The sequence below is a fragment of the Nicotiana tomentosiformis genome, chromosome 2 (genome assembly GCF_000390325.3).
Source record: "Nicotiana tomentosiformis chromosome 2, ASM39032v3, whole genome shotgun sequence".
Taxonomy (NCBI): domain Eukaryota; kingdom Viridiplantae; phylum Streptophyta; class Magnoliopsida; order Solanales; family Solanaceae; genus Nicotiana; species Nicotiana tomentosiformis.
This window is the reverse complement of record NC_090813.1, coordinates 116979001-117000181: the sequence shown is the minus strand read 5'-3', so window position 1 is coordinate 117000181 and position 21181 is coordinate 116979001. Positions and strand designations below refer to the sequence as shown.

At 35.1% G+C, this 21181-nt stretch overlaps 1 protein-coding gene across 1 annotated transcript; it reads right to left on the bottom strand.

The window, feature by feature from the left end:
• Positions 1 to 12029: 12029 nt before the first annotated feature.
• Positions 12030 to 15460, bottom strand: LOC104093480 (zinc transporter 5-like). The gene is made up of 3 exons (XM_009599231.4): positions 14745 to 15460; positions 13401 to 13550; positions 12030 to 12463 (listed from the first exon to the last, which is right to left on the bottom strand). Exons 1-3 carry the CDS (start codon positions 15363 to 15365, stop codon positions 12152 to 12154), a joined length of 1083 nt encoding a protein of 360 aa, XP_009597526.1. The 5' UTR covers positions 15366 to 15460; the 3' UTR covers positions 12030 to 12151.
• Positions 15461 to 21181: the final 5721 nt, after the last annotated feature.

Sequence of the window (21181 nt, the reverse complement as noted above, 5' to 3'; positions counted from 1 at the left end):
GTAGAGTCTGAAGAATCGGTACAGAGACGTCTGTACTTATCTCTCAGGGGCTATGAAGTTTAGGAACAATATTACTTCTTTCTTATTCTATCGTGCGATTTTATTCTATCATCGATGATTGAACCATTCTACTCTTATTCTCTCGCAGATGGTGAGAACACGTAATACCTCTACCGATGGACAGGGACCAGAACCCCCGATGGCAACTATGGCTAGGGGTAGAGGTCGAGGCCGAGGTCGTGCTAGAGGCCGAGATAGAGGCCGAGGTAGAGCTCAGTCCAGAGCTCGAGCAACTGCACCTGTTGTAGAACCTTAGGTGGACCTTCAGGAGGAGGTTCCAGTTCAGAATGTACCTGTTATACTAGTTCAGGTCCCAGAAGGATTCATAGCCACTCCAGTACTTCAGGACGCTCTAGTCCGTTTGGTAAGTCTTATGGAGGGCGTGGCCCAGAATGGTACATTTCCAGTGGCACGAGCCGTCTCACAGGCTGGGGGAGGAGCACAAACTCCCACTACTCCCGCTCCGGAGTAGATGGCTCCCCAGAATCAGGTTCCAGCAGCCCCACCAGTTGGGATAGTTCAGGCAGTTGTTGCAGCACAGATCGGTCATAGGCCCGCCATGTCTTTTGAGGCCTTATTGAGACTGGATAAGTTTACTAAGCTCTTTCCAGTTCATTTCAGTGGTACACCTTCTGAGGACCCACACGATTATCTTGAACGCTGCTATAAGGTACTGTGGAACATGGGTATAGCTGAGAACAATGGAGTTAATTTTGCGGTATTCCAGATGACGGGTTTCGCCAAGAGGTGGTGGAGAGATTATACATTGACCCGACCAGTCGAATCACCTACACTTACCTAGGAGCAGTTCTCTCAGCTATTTCTAGAGAAGTTCCTCCTTATCATGGCAGTATGACTGTTACTCAGTATGAGTCCCGTTTTGTGGATTTGGCCCGTCATGCTCTCCTTTTACTACCTATGGAGGAAGAGAGAGTGAGTAGGTTTATTGAGGGACACACTCACCCCATCAGACTTCAGATGGCCAAGGAAACCGGAAGTGAGATTTATTTTCAGGCAGCTGCTAATGTCGCCAGGAGGATCGAGATGGTTCTTGCACAGGAGAGAGGGCAAAGGTCTGATAAGAGGCCTCGTCAGTTCGGTGATTTCAGTGGTGCCTCGTCTGGAGGTAGGGGTAATTTTGGTAGAGTTCATCTTCCCAGATCGTTTCATTCAGCACTTCATGCATCTCCCGGTGCTTTAGGGAGTCGCGATCCTATTATGCCTTACTCTAGGCAGTCAGTATTCAATGCACATTCAGCTCCTATCAGTGCACCACCACTCCAGAGTTACTACAATGGTTATCCGGCCCACTTAGGTCAGCTTCAGCTTCAGCTTCAGCAGCCACGACATCAGGATGGGTGTTATAAGTGTGGGAACATTGGTCACATCAGGAGGTATTGCCCTAGATTGGCAAGTAACAGATCTCGGCAGGATTCCCGTGCCATCATACCGGCACTGGTTGCTTCACTGCCTACTCAGCTAGCTAGAGGCAGGGGTCAGGCAGCTAGAAGTGGAGGTCAGGTCATTAGAGGTGGAGGTCAGGCTATTAGAGGTGGAGGCCAGCCAGTTAGAGGCCGTCCCAGAGATGCAGTTCAGAGTGGTGGGGCCCAGCCCCGATTTTATGCTTTTCCAGCTAGGCCTGAGGCCGAGTCATCTAATGCTGTGATCACAGGTATTATTCCAGTTTGCCATAGAGATGCTTCAGTTCTATTTGATCCAGGATCTACTTATTCCTATGTGTCCTCCTATTTCGCTTCATATTTGGTTGTGCCTTATGATTCTCTGAGTGCTTCTATGTGTGTATCTACACCGGTGGGAGACTCTGTTGTAGTAGATCATGTCTATCATTCGTGTATGGTTACTATTGGTAACCTTGAGACTAGTATGGACCTTCTACTTCTTGATATGGTAGATTTTGATGTCATCTTGGGTATGGATTGGTTGTCCCCTTACCATGCTATATTGGATTGTCATGCCAAGACAGTGACCCTAGCTATGTCGGGGTTACCTTGGTTAGAGTGGAAAGGGACTCCTGGTCATTCTGCCAGCAGGGTTATTTCTTATATGAAAGCTCGGCGTATGGTAGAGAAAGGGTGTCTAGCCTATCTGGCTTATATTCACGATCCTAGTGCGGATGTCCCTTCTATGAACTCAATACCATTTGTTCGTGAATTTTCTGAAGTATTTCCTGCAGATCTGCCAGGGATGCCACCCGACAGAGATATTGACTTTTGTATTGATTTGGCTCCGGGCACTCAGCCCATTTCTATTCCACCATACCGTATGGCCCCGCCAGAGTTGAAAGAATTGAAAGAGTAGTTACAAGATTTGCTTGATCAGGGATTCATTAGACCTAGTGTCTTGCCTTAGGGTGCACCAGTATTATTTGTAAAGAAGAAAGATGGATCGATGCAGATGTGTATAGATTATCGGCAGTTGAACAAGGCCACTATCAAAAACAAATACCCGCTGCCAAGAATTGATGACTTATTTGATCAGCTTCAGGGTGCCAAGGTATTTGTGAAGATCGATTTGAGGTCTGGGTACCATCAGTTGAAGATTAGGGCCTCTGATGTCCCTAAAATAGCTTTTCAAACTCGGTATGGGCATTACGAATTCCTAGTGATGTCATTTGGGTTGACAAATGCCCCAGCAACATTTATGGATTTGATGAATCGGGTGTTCAAGCCTTATTTGGATTCTTTTGTGGTTGTATTTATTGATGATATCTTGATTTACTCCAGCAGTCGAGAGGAACATGAGCCGCATCTTCGAAGTGTGCTTCACACCTTGAAGAATAATCAGTTATATGCCAAGTTTTCAAAATGTGAGTTCTGGTTAGACTCAATTGCCTTTTTGGGGCATGTTGTATCGGCAGAAGGCATAAAGGAGGATCCTAAGAAGATTGAGGCTGTTCAGAATTGGCCTAGACCTACTTCAGTTACAGAGATCCGGAGTTTCATGGGCTTGACAGGTTATTATCGTCGGTTCGTGGAAGGATTTTCATCTATAGCAAGCCCATTGACCAGATTGACCCATAAAGGTGTCCCATTCATATGGTCAGACGAGTGTGAGTTGAGCTTTTAGAAGCTCAAGACCGCTTTGACTACGACGCCAGTATTGGTATTACTCACAGGTTCAGGATCGTATATGGTATATTGTGACGCATCTCACATTGGGCTTGGTGCAGTATTAATGCAAGATGGCAAGGTAATTGCATATGCGTCACGGCAGTTGAAAGTTCACGAGCAGAATTATCCTGTTCATGACTTAGAATTGGCAGCCATTGTTCATGCGCTGAAGATTTGGAGGCATTATCTCTACGATGTCTCGTGTGAGGTATTTACTGATCATCGCACCCTTCAGTATCTGTTCAAATAAAAATATCTTAATTTGAGGCAGAGAAGATGGTTGGAATTGTTGAAAGACTGTGATATCACCATTTTGTATCACCCCAGAAAGGCCAATGTGGTGGCTGATGCCTTGAGTAGAAAGGCTGTGAGTATGGGCAGTCTTGCATATATTATGGTTGGTGAGAGGCCATTAGCTGCAGATGTTCAGACTTTGGCTAATCAGATCGTGAGGTTAGATGTTTCAGAACCCAGTCGGGTTCTAGCTTGCACAGTCGCTCGGTCTTCTTTATATGAGCGCATCAGAGAGAGGCAGTATGATGATCCTCATTTACTTGTCCTTAAGGACACGGTGCGGCACAGTGATGCCAAACAGGTTGATGTGGGGGAAGATGGGGTTCTGCGAATGCATGGTCGTATTTGTGTGCCAAATGTGGATGAGCTTCGTGAATTAATTCTTGAAGAAGCATACAGTTCCAGGTATTCTATTCATTCAGGTACCGGCAAAATGTATCAAGATTTGCGGCAACATTATTAGTGGAGGAGAATGAAAAAGGATATAGTTGCATATGTAGCTCGGTGTCTGAATTTTCAGCAAGTTAAGTACGAACATCAGAGACCTGGTGGTTTGCTTCAGAAGTTAGAAATTCCTGAGTGGATGTGGGAGCATATCACTATGGATTTTGTTGTTGGGTTCCCATGGACTCAGAGAAGATTTGACGCAGTTTGGGTCATTGTGGATAGGTTGACCAAGTCAACACATTTCATTCTAGTAGCATTTACCTATTCTTCAGAGAGGTTAGCTGAAATTTACATTCGTGAGATTGTCCGCCTTCACGGTGTGCCCGTGTCTATTATTTCAGATCGAGGTACGCAGTTTACCTCACATTTCTGGAGGACTGTACAGCGTGAGTTAGGCACGCGGGTGGAGTTAAGTACATTATTTCATCCACAGATAGACAGACAGTCAGAGCGCACTATTCAGAATTTGGAAGAGATGCTCCACGCTTGTGTTATAGACTTTGGAGGTTCTTGGGATCATTTCTTGCCACTTGCGGAGTTTGCTTATAATAATAACTACCAGTCGAGCATTCAGATGGCTCCATATGAGGCATTATACGGAAGGCAATACCGATCGCTAGTTGGTTGGTTTGAACCGGGAGAGGCTCGGTTGTTGGGTACCGATTTGGTATAGGATGCCTTGGATAAGGTCAAGATTATTCAGGATCGATTTCGCACAGCTTAGTCTAGGAAAAAGAGTTATGCCGACCATAAAGTTCGTGATATTGCATTCATGGTTGGAGAAAGAATATTGCTCCGGGTTTCACCTATGAAATGTGTAATGAGGTTCGGAAAGAAGGGCAGGTTGAGCCCTAGGTATATCAGACCCTTTGAAATTCTTGAAAGTGTGGGTGAAGTAGCCTACAGGCTTGCATTACTACCTAGTTTATCAGCGGTTCATCCGGTGTTCCATGTGTCTATGCTCCGGAAATATCATGGTGATCCGTCCCATGTGTTAGATTTCAGCTCAGTCTAATTGGACAAAGATTTGACTTACGAGAAGGAGCCGATAGCTATTCTAGCCCGGCAGGTCCGACAGTTGAGGCCAAAAAGTTATCCTTCAGTTCGGGTGCAATAGAAAGGTCAGCCGGTAGAGGCATCTACCTGGGAGTCCGAGTCGGACATGTTGAGTAAATATCCACACTTATTCACCAGCTAAGGTACTTTTTTTCTAACTCCGTTCGAGGACGAACGGTTGTTTTAGAGGTGGAGAATGTGATGACCCAAAATGTTATCTTTAAATTTAATAAGTAATTCTATGTTTTAAGACCTCGAAAAATACCATTTATCATTCCTCGACTTACGTGCACAGTCCGTAAATTTTTTCGGAAAGTTTTCATATGAAAAATAATTAAAATATGAAATAAAGCTTTAAAACTCAACTAAGTTGACTTTGGTCAACATTTTAAGCAAATAGACCCGGATCAATATTTTGATAATTTTGGTAAGTCCGTATCATAATTTGGGACTTGGGAGTATGCCCGAAATCGAATTCCGAGGTCCCTAGCCCGAAATATGGAATTTTGATGAAAAATTAAAAGCTTGAAAGCTTAATGATTTCTAAGAAATTACTGATGTTGGACTTATTGACCTCGGGTCCGTATTTTAGTTCCGGAGCCCGATATAGGTCCACTATAATATTTATGACTTGTCTGCCAAATTTGATGAGAATCGGAGTTTATTTGGCGTGATTTGGACGTCCAATTGTAAATATATAAGTTTTAAAGTTTTCTTGAAAACTTCCTTTGATTTGGTGTCTGATTCGTAGTTTCAGCTGTTATTTTGGCAATTTGATCACGCGATCAAGTTTGTATGATATTTTAGGACTTGTGTGCATGTTTGTTTTGGAACCTCGAGGACTCGGGTGAGTTTCGGATAGGCTACGGGATGTTTTGGACTTTGAAAATCTGGTATTTTGCTGCAGCAGGTGTTCTAGCATGTCCTTCTTCGCGTTCGCGAAGGTACTCTCGCGAACGCGTAGAGTAAACTGGGCAGCTGGAGTTTTCTTCTTCGCGAACGCGAAGGCATGGTCATGAATGTAGAGCAATGGGGGCATTATCCTTCGCGAACGGACCAGCTCCCCGCGAACGCTTAGTGTTAGGCACACCTGGGGGAGGGTCGATCATTCCTTCAGCGCGAACGCGAAGGCCAGGGGGGAACCTTCGCGAACGCGAAAGCCACGGGAACGCGAAGGAGGACTCGCGAATGCGAAAGCCACGGGCTGCTACTCATCACGAACGCGACAGGCCCTTCGCGAACGCGAAGAAGGCCTGACCTCTATGACTTAAAACAGAACCAAAAACGAGATTTTTCCCATTTTTCACAAACCCTCAATTATAACTCGGCTTAGGGGCGATTTCAAAGGAGTTTTTCACGATTTCGAACTGGGTAAGTGTTCTTTATCATATAATGATTGTATTTCATAAATCTAAGCCTATATGTATCATTTATTTCAGATTTAGATGGAAGAAATTGGAATTTTTGTAAAACTTTCCAAAAATAAAAAATTAAGATTTGAAGGTCCATTTGATATCGGAATTGGACAAATTTTATATGGTTGAACTCGTACCGGAACGGGTATTCGGATTTTGTGAATATTTATGGGATTTGAGATGTGGGTCCCACTTCCAAATATTTTAATGAATTTCGGATTTTTATCCGAAAAATTTATAAATTCATATGGAATTAATTCCTCTGATTCGTATTGAATATATCAAATTGTTTGTGAATAGATTTGAAGCTTTCAGAGGCGAATTTAAAAGGAAAAGTTGAGGTTGAATAATTGATTGAAATTTGCAAAGCGAGGTAGGTGTCGTGGTTAACCTTGACTTGAGAGAATAAAACCCTTAAATTATTTGTTATGTGAATTGCATGAGAACGACATATAGGCGAGGTGACGAGTGTCTATACGTCGTCAAATTAATTGTTGCCTGCTTACTTGAAAAAAATCATAAATTATTTTTAATCATAAATTAATTATTATAATAATTATTTCTCTCTTATTCTTTGTCAAATATTAATTCTTGAATTCTTGCATTAATTGTTACATGCTATTTGAATTATGTGCCTTAATTGTTATTTGACATTTAGCATATTAAATATTAAATTACCTATTTTCTCCCTGATTTCTATAATAATTCGCTATTTGTCATTGTTTGCTTCATAATTAAACCATAATTATTGTATGCTTGTTGTCTTATAATTTTATATTAATTATTATATTTATTGGGAAAATTTCATCTTTAAGAATTGGTAAATGAATATGTTGGAGGAGCGGGTTGCACGCCACAACATGATTGATTATAATGAATATATTGGAGGATCGGGTTGCACGCCGCAACAGACTTATTAAAAAGTCAATATTGGAGGATCGGGTTACACGCAACAACAGACTTATTAAAAGTCAATATTGTGGATCGGGTTGCACGCCGCAACAGACTTATTAAAAAGTCAATATTGGAGGATCGGGTTGAACGCCGCAACAGACTTATTAAAAGTCCATATTAGAGGATCGGGTTGCATGCCGCAACAGACTTGATTAAAATGAATATATTGGAGGAGCGGGTAGCACGCCGCAACAGAACCGAATGTGAATATATTGTGAGAGCGGGTTGTACGCTGCAACAGAACTGAATGTGAATATATTGTGAGGGCGGGTTTCACGCTGCAACAGAATTGGTTGAAATAATAATGGATTATGACTACCGAGTTGGCTTCAATTATTATAAATAAGTTACCTGATTTATTTCTATTATTTGTTGTTGTTATCAATATTGCGTACAGGTTAATGTAAGTGAACCGCCTTAGCCTTGTCACTACTTCGTCGAGGTTAGGCTCAGCACTTACTAGTACATGGGGTCAGTTGTACTGATACTACACTCTGCACTTCTTGTGTAGATTTTGGAGTTGGTCCCAACGGCGTACCATAGACTTGCTCGGATTTCAGCTATCAGAGGAGACTTGAGGTATAACTGCATGGCGTCCGCAGTTCTGAAGTCCCCGTCTATTTTAATTTGGCTGTGTGTTTATTTTCGGACAACTTTACTTTATTCAGACCTTTATTTGTATTTATTTTAGAAGCTCGTGCACTTGTGACACCAATTTTGGGATGGTATTTAGACACCGTTGTTTGATGGATTATTTCACTATATTTCAAACTTTTCTTCCGCATTTGTTTCCTTGTTATTAATAAATTTAAAATTATTTTAAAAATGGATAATATTATTCTAACGTTGGCTTGCGTAGCAAGTAAAATTTTAGGCGCCATCACGGTCCGAAGGTGAGAATTTCGGATCGTGACAATGTTGCATGTGCTTCATTTCCTATAAGATACCCGATGGACGACCAATAACTTCGGGTGCCTAATAAATAGGTGCTTGCATCTTTTTGCTACAAAACAAGTTCATTGGGTTTAATAGGAGGAAAGGTTAAGGAAAAACTATACATACTTTCCCCTCATGGTCCTTACTCATCTCATATTATTAGAAATTTGTAGTAGTTTGGACATACTTAATACTTCAATTTCTCTCAGTGATTTATGTTTGTCCCTGTTTGAGTTCCTAAGCATTTATGTCATTTTAGTATAATAAAATATGGCTGGTGGATTTTCATGTTAGTCAAGGGAATAAATAACGAGGTAGAACTTTGTCAATATGTTTCCTGAAAGCTCAAGTGTATTGTTAGTTCTAAGGCTGCTTTCCTCCGAAAGGTTGTGACTTCTGAGAAACCTTACAGTTAAATTATTTGTAATAGTAGATTTAGATATGGAAAGAAAAAGTTTATTTAGATTGGTCAATGTAACCATTTTAATTGTCAAGGCTCTGCATAATTTTAACCTATAAAAAAGGTTGTGATTAATTTGAATTCTTGATTGCATTGAATATAAACTTTTGTAACTTTATCTACAACATATGTTCTGGACAAGTTGAAGGTCCCTTTGCCATAAAACGTATCATGTTCAACGACCAGGTACAATTAAATCTAAGACTAAATCTATTTCTAGTACCATAAAGAGAATAAGTATTACTGTGCAGTTCATTACTTCAACAAACTCATACTTTTCCACTGATTTAGTGTTGCCATGAATGATGAAAAATGAGTGGCCTTATTGTAGTTCATCTATATGCTTTTTTCCTTTGGTTTGTCAAAAGCATAAAATGAGTGGCCTTCAACACTCTGAGTTATGAATGATATAGTACTCAATAAAGTTGTGGTTACTTTGATGTCAAAATGCTTCGCTTCAAATGTGTTATTAATTGCCTTTGTTTGATGTTAAAATGCATCACTTCAAAAGCACACATTGCATGTATACTCATTGCTTTAAAGTTTACATTTGCCGAATGTACTTTTACGTATAATCTTTGGGTTTTCTTTTCTGGTATAGTTAGGGAGGGTGAATTGAAGCACATGGATGCAGCATAACTGAGAGAGTATGGTCACAACATGGTTAAACTTCTTTGCTGATTATTACAAGAACATTGAGAACTCACTATTCTTTGTTAAGTTCAGGTTTTTATAACTAATCAATTTCTTTGCCATTGTATCATTACCATGCTATTACCAAGAGTTAATAGTTTTCTTAAGAGTTTTAGTACCTCCTGTCAGTTGTGTTTCGGCAGTCTCTGAAGTCTTAGCTAAAGAGCAGTACTCTATTCTATTTAGAATAAATGGTGGGTCTAAATCTTATGTAATGAAAATATACAGTTTTTACTATCCTAGCTAGTTGGTCACCATATTAGATATCATACTTGATAATAGCTTTGTTTAATTCAGTATGGATTTGAATTTGTAATGTTTCTCACTATGGTTGTTTCTAATAGAATTTGACTTATATTATACCTTATTCAATAAAATTATCTATTTAACTGTGGCAAAATGAACTACCACTAATTATTTTAAACATTAATATCATATTCGGGGGTTATAAAACCCCACATGTTTTTTTTAAAAAGCTGAAAACATATTATGGGGGTTTAAAAATCCCCGCATTTTTTTTGAAACATTAAAACCATATTAATGGAGGTTCTAAACCGTCACAAATTGATTTAAAAACCCCCACAATGTAAAAAGTCATTTTGTGGCGTTTGTCGTGGAGGTTTTAAAAAACTGGCTCAAATATGCTTGTGGCGAATGTAACTGTGGCGTTTTTAGTGAATAACCCCTATAAATTGAGCCTTTTCTTGTAGTGAATGTCCCACCCGTTATGAAAATAAAAGGATGATTTGAGCTCATTGTTAAATATTATAATTGTACATAAGTCTTTGATTTTTAGAGCAAAGAGTTTCTCTTTGTGATTGGTTCTATATATTTGGTAAAGAGAATATTCCTCTGTAAATGGGCTCAAGCAAGGTGAAGGAATTTCCCTGTAAATTTTTTTGATTGAAGATCTTCAAGAAACTATAGACAACTTGATCACTACCTCTAATTGGATAAACCATTGGAATAGTATCATTTTTTTGAAATGGCCCATACACAGGGGTCAATTTGGTGATACGTTAGGTGTCATACAACGGCGGAGCTAGAGTCCAAGGTACGGACGCGACTGAACTCAATAATTTTGGTAAAATCTCTAATTTTATTTGATTATGTATAAAATTATTAATTTAGAATCCAATAACTTAAAATAGTTAGAATTTCATTTAATGTATACATCATTTAATGTAAACTCTAGTAAGACTATACTTATAACTCTAATCACTAGCAAATTTGTTAATTTTGCACTCATGAAGTATGGAAAGTGTCAAATATTGAGAACTATTCGGGATGATGTTAAGAACAGAAACATCTAAAAGCAAAAATCGCTAAAACGGAGGAATCGATTGTATTTTATCCTTTGTTCCCATAGCAAATGGGGGATCAAAAAGCACCTAGTTGACAAATGCTAAAGTGCAGGAAGTCCCAACAAGTTGCAACTTTTCGAAAACCGCGGAATCATATTGCTATGACATAAGTTGATTCTTATAATAAAATAATCAAAGGTCAATTTCTTGTGAAACAAAAACTATACATAATTTAGCTAGGTAATTAATTATACGCATACAAAGACATTATGATTTATGTACATATGTAAATTAATAAACACTTTTGATTATTGACTATGATTATGTGACAAGAGCACATGTGACATGGATAAAGTGCGTGCAACTTACATAACTAGCGCGCCTAGTATAATAATTTTGGATTAAAAAAATTTTAAAATCAAAAAATAATAATAAAAGAAAAAGAAAGAAAGAAAGGCCCACATCCCATCCTTTTTTTTACCGTTACACCCTTTCTCCCTTCTTCCTCTACCACTAGTGTACGCCACCCCCCCCCCCCCCCCCCCAAACAATACATCCATTTTCTTTCTCTTACTTCCAAATCAAACACAACAATTTTACTGTCACAAGCACCCTTCAATTTTCTCCCAGGTAATTCTTCTACTGAAAGTCAAGATTATAGTTGAGAGGGAGATTAAGAATCCAAAAGTTGTATGCCAATTTTTGAATTAGGCAAAAACAAAACAAAAATCAATTTTGGAATTCCAGAAGAAGATCAACGATGGCTTCAAAGTGGGGGAGTATTCTGGCGTAGTTTTGTGGTGGCCCATAGGTGGGAAGGGAGTGGTGAGCTTGTGGTTTTAGAGAGAGAACAACTAATCAATTATCTTAATTTGTTGCTTATTTTTTCTTTTCTTTTTTCCTGATCTATGAGCAGATAAATTCTAGTGATTTTGACTTATTTGTGGTGGTGTGATGGTGCTGGCGGTAGAGATGTGAGTGGCGAGTTGATGTGGTGTGTTTGGGTGAAAAACAAATAGTAGGGTTGGCTTATCTGTAGAAGACCATGAAGAAGAAAAGAAAAATCATGAAATTAAAATTTTGATAAATTTGTTAAAATAAGTGGGACCCACAAATTATACATGTCAAGCCACAACTAGTCCTAAAATATATCGTGTTATAATGTTAGCGCATTTGCTAGACACGCTCTATTTGAGAGGTTTATTAGTTCACAAATGTATGAGTTGAGGTGTTCTAGCGAGAAAGTTATAAGTTCCTTTACCGGGTTGGCAATCAAGCGCAAGTTTAAGTACCAGGAGGCTATTTTGCCTATAATAAAATAATCAAAAGGTCAATTTCTTGTGAAACAAAAAACTATACATAATTTAGCTAGGTATAATTAATTATATGCATACAATGACATTATGTCCCACCCCATTTTGCCAATAGTGACATACAAGAAGCTCCCAAAACAAGTGATACATTGGCAAGAATTTGGAGCTTGAAACTACTGTGTAAATTAGGGTCCATGAAATCTTTTGCAAGAAGATCCACAAGCGCCATGTAAATTAGAATACCAGCTGATGCTGAATTAAGAACCCCTTGCACAATCAATGCTGCCCAGCTTTGCTCATTGTAACCTTTTGATATCATCATTCCAATAGCTATTCCACTTGGAGTTGTAAGAGTGAAGAACAATACCATTATTGCTATTGTTCTTGCCCTGTACTTCGCCTGCACATGCATAAGGATTTTTACCAAGGGAATTTAAATTTTTTTAAAAGTAGATACGTGAAGAAGCTAAGAAGATTCAACATTTAATATATATACGTAAAAACAATGATGGACCTTATGTACACAACATATTTTTTTAGGGAAGAGGGTTTCTCTACCGCCCCCGAGCTCCCCCATATATATCCTGTATCACAACTTGCATTATGTTTCTTTTAATAATTATATAATGTCGGACGATCACAAAATTGATAATCAATAGACTGCTAGCATTTTTAGAGACGAATTCAGAATATTAAATCAATGGGTGTAGAGTATCCCTGCATATCCACTACTGTATTTATTTCTTCATTTCACGTACGTTACCTTAATATCAAAATATATGTTTCAAAATTATTCGCTTATCAATATGGAATCTTTACACAAAAATAACCGGCCGAATTCACTGTTCACTTTTTAAACTGATATACATAGATTATGTGCAAATTATACATGGTTATTCACATATTATACATGAATTATATTATATTACATTATACATTATACATCTGCTGATTATTTTTAGTTTAAACTTTAAACGGTTGGGTTGCGGATCAATATATAGCTCAAACTGAAGGAAGTGTCAAATGAGTATCATCCATTTACTACATAAACTTTGCTTCCGTCTGCCTATTTGTCACTTCATATGCTAAAAAAGTATAAAATCTATCATGTATCTCATTGATTCATTAATTCAACATAGATTACGATGATTTGGAGAATAGGACAATGTAATTTTCTATTTTATATACCACAAATAAAATATAAAACATATTCTTCAGCAGGCAATTAGTGAAACTTTAAAGTAAAGATTAATATAACAAGATTTGTTTTCTAAAATCAGAGAAATAATTTACTACTTATGGTGAGAAATGAAGAAAGACGAGAAGGTTTATTTTACCTGGGAAATGCACCCACCAAGTCCCATGCCTTCAAAAAATTGATGAAAACTCAAAGCTATTATTAGAGGTTTGATTGTTTTGGGATTTTCTGTAGTTCCAAGCGAAATACCAATAATCACAGAATGAACCAAAATTCCCAGCTCCAAAATCTGCAAAGTTTTCAGATTTCTTTTAGAATATTTGTATGTCAATGCAAAGATTAATGGAAAAAGCAAATTAAAATAAGCATTTGGATCACTTGAATCAACAAAGAAAATGACCAATTAAATTCACTAAACCCAATAAGTTGACATAGTTTTCATTCACTTAAAAACACCACCTTCTCTTCTTACTATACAACAAATATATATTTTTTCGTTTATTATTTTTAAAAGCAACTATACTAGGTAGTTTTTCCAATTATAATCCTTTATACAGACACTATTTCAAATGAATTTTCGTAACAATTCTCTTCGAATTGCAACGAAAGGTTTCACAACAATCAACATAAAACTAGTTATGATGGAAATCTATTTAAATTGGGGTTTCAATATGAGCAAATTGCAAAAGTAAATACAAGCGATAAGAGTAAATTTGTAAGGATGTTTACGTGATTAATCTGAACCTTTTGAATTGGAACAAATGAAGCTAAGTTTATGATATTCACAGATCCATGCCAAATGTTCGAGAATAATTGACAACACAAAAGTATTACGCATAATATAAAAAGACAAAAATACCGACACAAGAATGAATATATGCGACTTAATTCTGTGGTATTTGTCCTTTAGGAATCTGTCAAACTATTTTCTCTTTTAAGAAGAATCCCCCCCCCCCCCCCCTCCCCAAACCCAAAAAGAAATACTATGATAAAGAAAAATTAAGGAAAAATAAATCTAATAATAAGAATTAAGGAAAGCTTTTCCTCTTCTTTTTTTTCATTTCTTTTCCTTCTTCTATATGCAATACTTTTAGTAAAATGAAGTATATACTTTTCCACATGAAAGCTATAGAAAATTATTAGAAGGGAAAATGGAAAGGACAAAACAAAACAATTAAAGAAAAACGTTTAATTTCCTCTTTTATTCCCTCAATTTCCTTGCATCTTGAAAGATTAGTTGCGGAAAATAGTGTGTTAACCAGTGAAGCTTATGAGTTCGGGATTCTAATCAATTTTAAGTTATTGGGTTATAATTAATAATTTATACATGTTTAATAAATTTTATCAAACAAATACCAGGTTTAACCAAAGTTACTGGGGTCGGTCGAACCCGTAACTCCTCTCTAGCTCCGCCCCTGATGTCACACACAAAGGAAAAAAAAAAACAAGGATAATGAGTACTAACATTATCTGCAAATATTACCTGTGATATTAACCTGTGCCGTATAAGACTAGAAGAATTGGTTCTTTCTAACAAAATATGAGGACCATGAGAAATATGCTCATGTCCTTGTCCATATCCATGTGTATGGATACCATCATTTTCTTCACCATCTCCAATATTCACTGGCTGAGCTTTTCTAAGCTCAGCTCTTCTATGATATCCAGTTGCAAATGACTCCATCATCAAAGTAAAAATAGCAAACATCATTGAAACAAAACCAGCAAATGGAAAACTCCCAAATATTTCACTATTAAGGCAAGGGTTTGTCAAGCTCTGAAATGCATCAGGTAAAATGTGAATGAATCCAGTGGCAAGAATTACCCCCGCCGCGAAAGCTTTGATCAAGAAATTAAGAGATGAATAATCATTTTGCAATGATTTGAAGTTGTTCAAGAGAATTGGGATGACAATACCAAGTGCACTTGCACAAAGTATTGAAGCTATGGCTACTAGTTTGTAGGCTAAGGCTTCATGTTTGGTTTTTTGATGATCTTTGTCTTGGGGTTCACATGTACAATTTGCAAAGATTGGGGTTGATTGGAAAAGGATTGAAAAGTAGATTAGGGTTGTGATTTTGAGAAGTAAAGGTTGAGTAATCATTGTTTTTTTTTTTTTTGGAGAAGAAAGAAGTAAATTTAGTGAAGAGATGAAAAGCTCCTTTAGAGTATTGTGAAGCTTTTATGTATGGAGCTTCGACAAGTTGGACTGAAGATGTGACAGATATATTGGATTTTTTCGGTGAATAATTTGAAAGGATCCAAGTGGGCGTTTGGGTATAAGAACTGTGAAATGTGGGAATAATTAAAAAAAAATTCAAGTTGAAAATGATATTTGAAAATTGAAGTCAGTGTTTGGATATGCATACAATTAGGAGTTATTTTTTTAAATTTTTATGAGTAATTTGGAGTGAAAATTAAGAAAAATAATTTTTTGAAGTTTTTCAAATTCCGGAATTCAACTTCAAATTGGATTTGGAATTTCATAGCCAAACACCGATTTTGGAAAAGAGTGAGAAAAAAAGTATTCGAAAAAAAGTAAATTTGTTTTTTGGCCAAACGGGCCTAAGTAACTCAAAAAATATTAATTTTCACTAGTAAGAGAGAAGGAGATATGTGAATTGGTTTTTTGGCTCTTTACAAACTTGTTTTTAGTTTTATGACCCCACCTCTTTTTTTACACATGGAAGATTTATTTTTACACATAATAAATTTGTTTTTTATACATAAGAAATCTAAAAATATTATTTTCTTAATTTTAAAATTGTAAAGGGGCATGATGTACAAATAGCACAGAGGGGATAGGAGACTAATCATTCACTCGTAATTTCAATATTATCTGACACGCAAAAAATAAAAAATACTACCCATATTTTATAATAATACAAAACTTCTGTTATTAGAAATTAGAAAACATACTCACATATTATTTTGGCTATAAAACCTATTTAAACATGAACTGCAAATAATATCAAAATACTAAACAATTTAAGATTACCAGTCTTGGTTTAATTCTACATAATTGTAGTGATTTTGCATGTGTATATAATTATATATGCATTAGAGTACCTCCTATCTAGAAATTATCGCAATTAGTACAAACCTCTTTGACTAGAAATTATCGTATTTAGTCTATGCTGGAATTCCTAGACGACGCAAACTCAAGAAAATGCTTTTATAGAATATATATCTAGAGAGACAGTTCTTACCCTATGTCCAAAAGAATTATGCTTAACGAAATCGATATTCCTCTAATGTTCGTAATAAAATATTCGTCTAACATAAAATTCACTAGACGAGTTTCTCCATGTTGGGCTTGAATACGAGAAAATAAAACTTGGGATATATAATTATTGGGTACTTAGAAATATCTGACATGGGTTTTGTCAAAAATCAAGGCCGTGATTCGCGAATATTGGCAACCATCTTTTTAACAATGTTATCATATATAGGAAACTCCATCCGGTAATTATACTACTATGCACGTTATTAATTGCTCGTGAATCATCACAAACAAATATTTAGGTAATTCTTGTAATTGTTATCTTTTCTTTTTCTTCTAGAAATCAGTAAATTATTTGTTAGGAAGAGCATTTATGTTTGCTGAAAAAGTTCATCCAAAAAAAATAAAAAAATTCTTCTCATTTACTTGGAAAAATCAATCAATCATTTGTTAGAAAGAGCTTAATTAGATTGTTCACTCTTTAATTTAGCTAACTAACACCATTTATATTTTATCAACACTATTCGTTGTGATTACTTATGTGAATAAAATGGCAAGTTCTAGAAATATATGAGGAGACTTGGTAAATTGAACCATAAGAACTTGATGAAAGATCCTGAAAAGTGATCGTTTTTATCTAAAGTTTGTTATAATACTTGCTTCGCGTCGTGACTTCTTTCTACATGAAGGAAAAGAAGTTTTTGAATTATCTACACGTGTTGCTTTTCATATTTTTCTAAAAAAAATGATCATCGCTCTTTTTTGTACCTTTTCTAATATTTGAGTTTTGGTACGATATTTTGAATATTACTATATTATTTTGTCAATAAAACTAATCGATGTTCAACGGTTTATCTCGATTGATAAATTCACCTTGAGAATTTGTTTTCAACTCGAGAAACACATAGATGTTATTTTAATGATCATAGCACTTGATGTTCCGGACATCTAACAACTTTAAGTTTTGTCTAATTTTTAATTTGAAATTCATATGGTATTAGTAGGTTATTAAGAATAGAATTCTTTGGTTGATTAGTAATTCAAACTGAGATACCGCGTTTAAATAGAAATAAATATTTACTCGTGTGAAAGTACTGGAGAATGGATGAAGTTAGTGTAGTTAAAGTACAAACGAAATCACCGCAAAGCCTAAACCTAATACCAAAACAATTATTTACATAATAATTTTAAGAAAATACACCAACTAATATTATATGAACATATATTTTTGGTTTGATTTAGGAAAATTCTACCGCTTTAGTATATGAAAATTTACAATTTTATTTAATTTGAAAAACTCTAGTTTGGTCATATTTTTTGCTCATTGTCCGATGATCATTTAATAAAATCATATTTAAAATTGAATATGATCTTCAAAATATTTGCTAATTTGAAAATTATAATTTTTTCCAACATACGATATTTTTTAAGGAAATACTTTATTTTGTGAAGGGTATAAAAATTGATTAATATTTTGAGAATATTTTTAGTTGATAAACATTTCAATTTGAAGTTTATTGTACGATGTATATATTTACTAAATTATATTATTTATTAGGTAATAAAAATGCAAACTAATGTGAAATTCATCAGGAGCAGTCTCAATTTCACTGCAGGATTTGCAAATGAATGATGGGTTGGACCACCTCGAATGGCGATAAAGCAAAGAAGATACTATTACACTATTAATATATATGACTTGAACATCACCTTATAATCTATTAATAAGCTAATATGTGAAGTTCACTTATAATGAAAAAAAGGAAACTATACATAACTGTCATAGTTTAAAAGAAATATACAAATTCTTAGCATGAAATCCAATATTACAGTTGTGGCAAGAAAATATTTATATTTGTAGCACACAGTTTCATTAAAATAAGAATATTAATTATTAATCCCTAAACATAAGCAATTTGAATGGAAAGTCAATAATTCTTTGTACAAAAATCATGCTTTTTTTTTCTCTTTATCTATTAGCTTTCCTTCTTTTTCTTCATCTTCTTAATTTTGTTTTCTGCCGAAGCTAATATATTTTCTAAATTTGTTCCATTTATTTTCTTTTTAATTATCTTTCTTAAATTTTTCTCTTCCTTCTTTCTTCCTTTCTTAACATAAATATCTTACTTCGATAATAATATATGTTAATATATATAAAATGCATATATAAAAAATATACATTGAATTAAAACATATAAAAAAATATATAAAAATATACATAAAAATACATCCTCAATTAAGATGACACTAAGAAATGTGAAATATATATTAAAACAAATATTTTAAATTTAATTAAGATGTCATATAAATATACAAAAAAATACATCCTGAATTAAAATGACACTTGACATATAAAATATATTTGAAATATACATTAAAAATACATCTTAAAATAAGATGACACTTCACAAATAAATATACAACAATTATATACATAAAAATACATTTTGAATTAAAGTAATCATTGATATACAAAGTATAAAAGACGTATAAATCAATATATCTTGAATTTAGGTGGCATTCACATATGCATCAGATTTTCAAAAATGGAGTGAAGAAGATGAATGTTGGAAAGGGAAAATGGAGATAGACAAAAAAAATATTTCGTGTGATTAGCGAGTCAGTTAACTTATTAAATATTGAGTTTAATTTTTATAATATGCTAATAATGAAAAAAAGTACTCTTTATGGAATAAACAATAAATGATGCTATTTTTTTAAATAATAATTAAAAAAGAATCAAGCGTAAAAAAGCCAAAAAAGAATCCTTTGCACTACCACAATATATGGCTTAAATATATTCAAAACCCTTGTAAAGAAAGATATTAATAAGTCCAATAATTTGGCCTTTATAGACCCTTTTTATTGCGATTTGTCTTTTTGGACTTGACTGTACTTGTAATTGGAGCCCGCTTATGTTAAGTAAGTTACGTTTTCTTAAACTATTTAGAACTAATAAATTTTTTAATACTTACCATATTTTTTTAAATTTTTTGTAGTAGTACTTGATGTTAGCCTCAATAGAAAAAAAAGACTTTTAAATAAAACTAATAAATTAAAATCTTTTTTGCCAACAAATTAAAGTCAAGTTCTTGTGTTTTTAATCCTTATGGGAGTCTATTTGAGTGGTTAAAAGATAGTAGTAAAACAGTTTCCATGAATACAAAATTTAATTGAATTTGAAATCCTAAATATTTGGAAAGTAATAAATATGACAATATTATCCAACATGTTTTAATTTTTTTTAAAAATATTTTAAGGTATTTTGGTCAACCAACATTATATTTATGCTTTTATAATAACTAGTTTTAGGATACGCGCGATGCGCGTGTACCCTATATCGATGTATATAAAACTATAAAAAATATAAGCCATTGAAAACAAAATTTTAAAAAAATAAGCTCTTGAAAATGACAAATATTTATCCTATTTAGTTAAAAAGTAGCGAATGACCTAACTCTAAGCATGAAAATAACCAAGATAATCTTGAAAGATCGGTGCTCTATTATGTATCCCCTTCTTTTATTTTAATTTCGTATCAAAATGATCGTCTAGGTACTTATTATAGCCATGTCAACTGCAAACAACAACAACAACAACAACAACAACAATAATAACAACAAACCCAGTAGTTTTTCACAAGTGGAGTCTGGGGAGGTTAAGATATACGCAGTCTTACCCCCACCCCTGGAAGGGCAGAGATTGTCACGACCCCAAATTTCCTCAGTAGGACGTCGTGATGGCACCTAGTCTCTAAGACTAGGTAGCCTAATAATTTGCGGAATAACTAAATATAAATCTGAAATTTAATCCTTAACAACTGAAATAAATAAGTACTGCAAATTAAACAAATTACAAATCCCTAAATCTGGTAGAAATAAGTCACAAGTTTCTAAGAATTTACTCTAAGTATCTCTATACATCAGAGTCTAAAGAGAATAAGGAAAATAACATAATAAGGATAGAAGGGGATTCCGAGGTCTACGGATGCTGGCAGATATACCTTGAAGTCTCTGCGTATGGCTAGTTCACCGATGCTTGGTCTGATAGGAAGTACCTGGATCTACACAAAAAGATGTGCAGAAGCGTAGTATGAGTACACCACAATGGTACCCAGTAAGTGCCAAGCCTAACCTCAATAGAGTAGTGACGAGGTCAGTTCGGGTCCTACTGAAATAATAAAAGACAGGGTGAAAAGTTTAACAATATAATAATAATAATGACATTATGGATGAATCAAGTAAGTAGTATATCACAGTTTAACTACACATAATAAGGGCAAATAACATCTCGCGGAAGGAAAATATAAATTTACAACTTTAAGGAAAACACCAAAAATAACCAAAGGCAATGCAGCCATAAAGAAATATCAACAAGGGCACTCCCGAGATACCGCTTCGTAGTCCCAAATCATAAATAAATTTACAATATCTCATTTCCTTATATTACCGCGGGAGCCTTCACATTTAATTTTAAAGAAAAATATTTTTCCCAAAATAGCATCCCGCGTGTCACGACCCAAATTCACCTATAGGTCGTGATGACGCCCAACATCCAGCTAGGCAAGCTAACTAATGATTTAACATGTATTCATTTATTTTAAAAATTATCCGAGTAATAAAACTCGGAGTACTTGCAAAACAATTAAGACAAGGTGAGAAATAAGATAAGTTAAAACCCAAGTAAAATAATTAAAT

Coding starts and splice junctions, on each gene's coding strand:
- LOC104093480 (XM_009599231.4), bottom strand. CDS start 15,365: ATGATTACTCAACCTTTACTTCTCAAAATCACAACCCTAATCTACTTT. Junction 13,551..14,744: donor GGCACAGGTTAATATCACAG/GTAATATTTGCA, acceptor AAAACTTTGCAG/ATTTTGGAGCTGGGAATTTT. Junction 12,464..13,400: donor TTGGTGGGTGCATTTCCCAG/GTAAAATAAACC, acceptor ATGCATGTGCAG/GCGAAGTACAGGGCAAGAAC.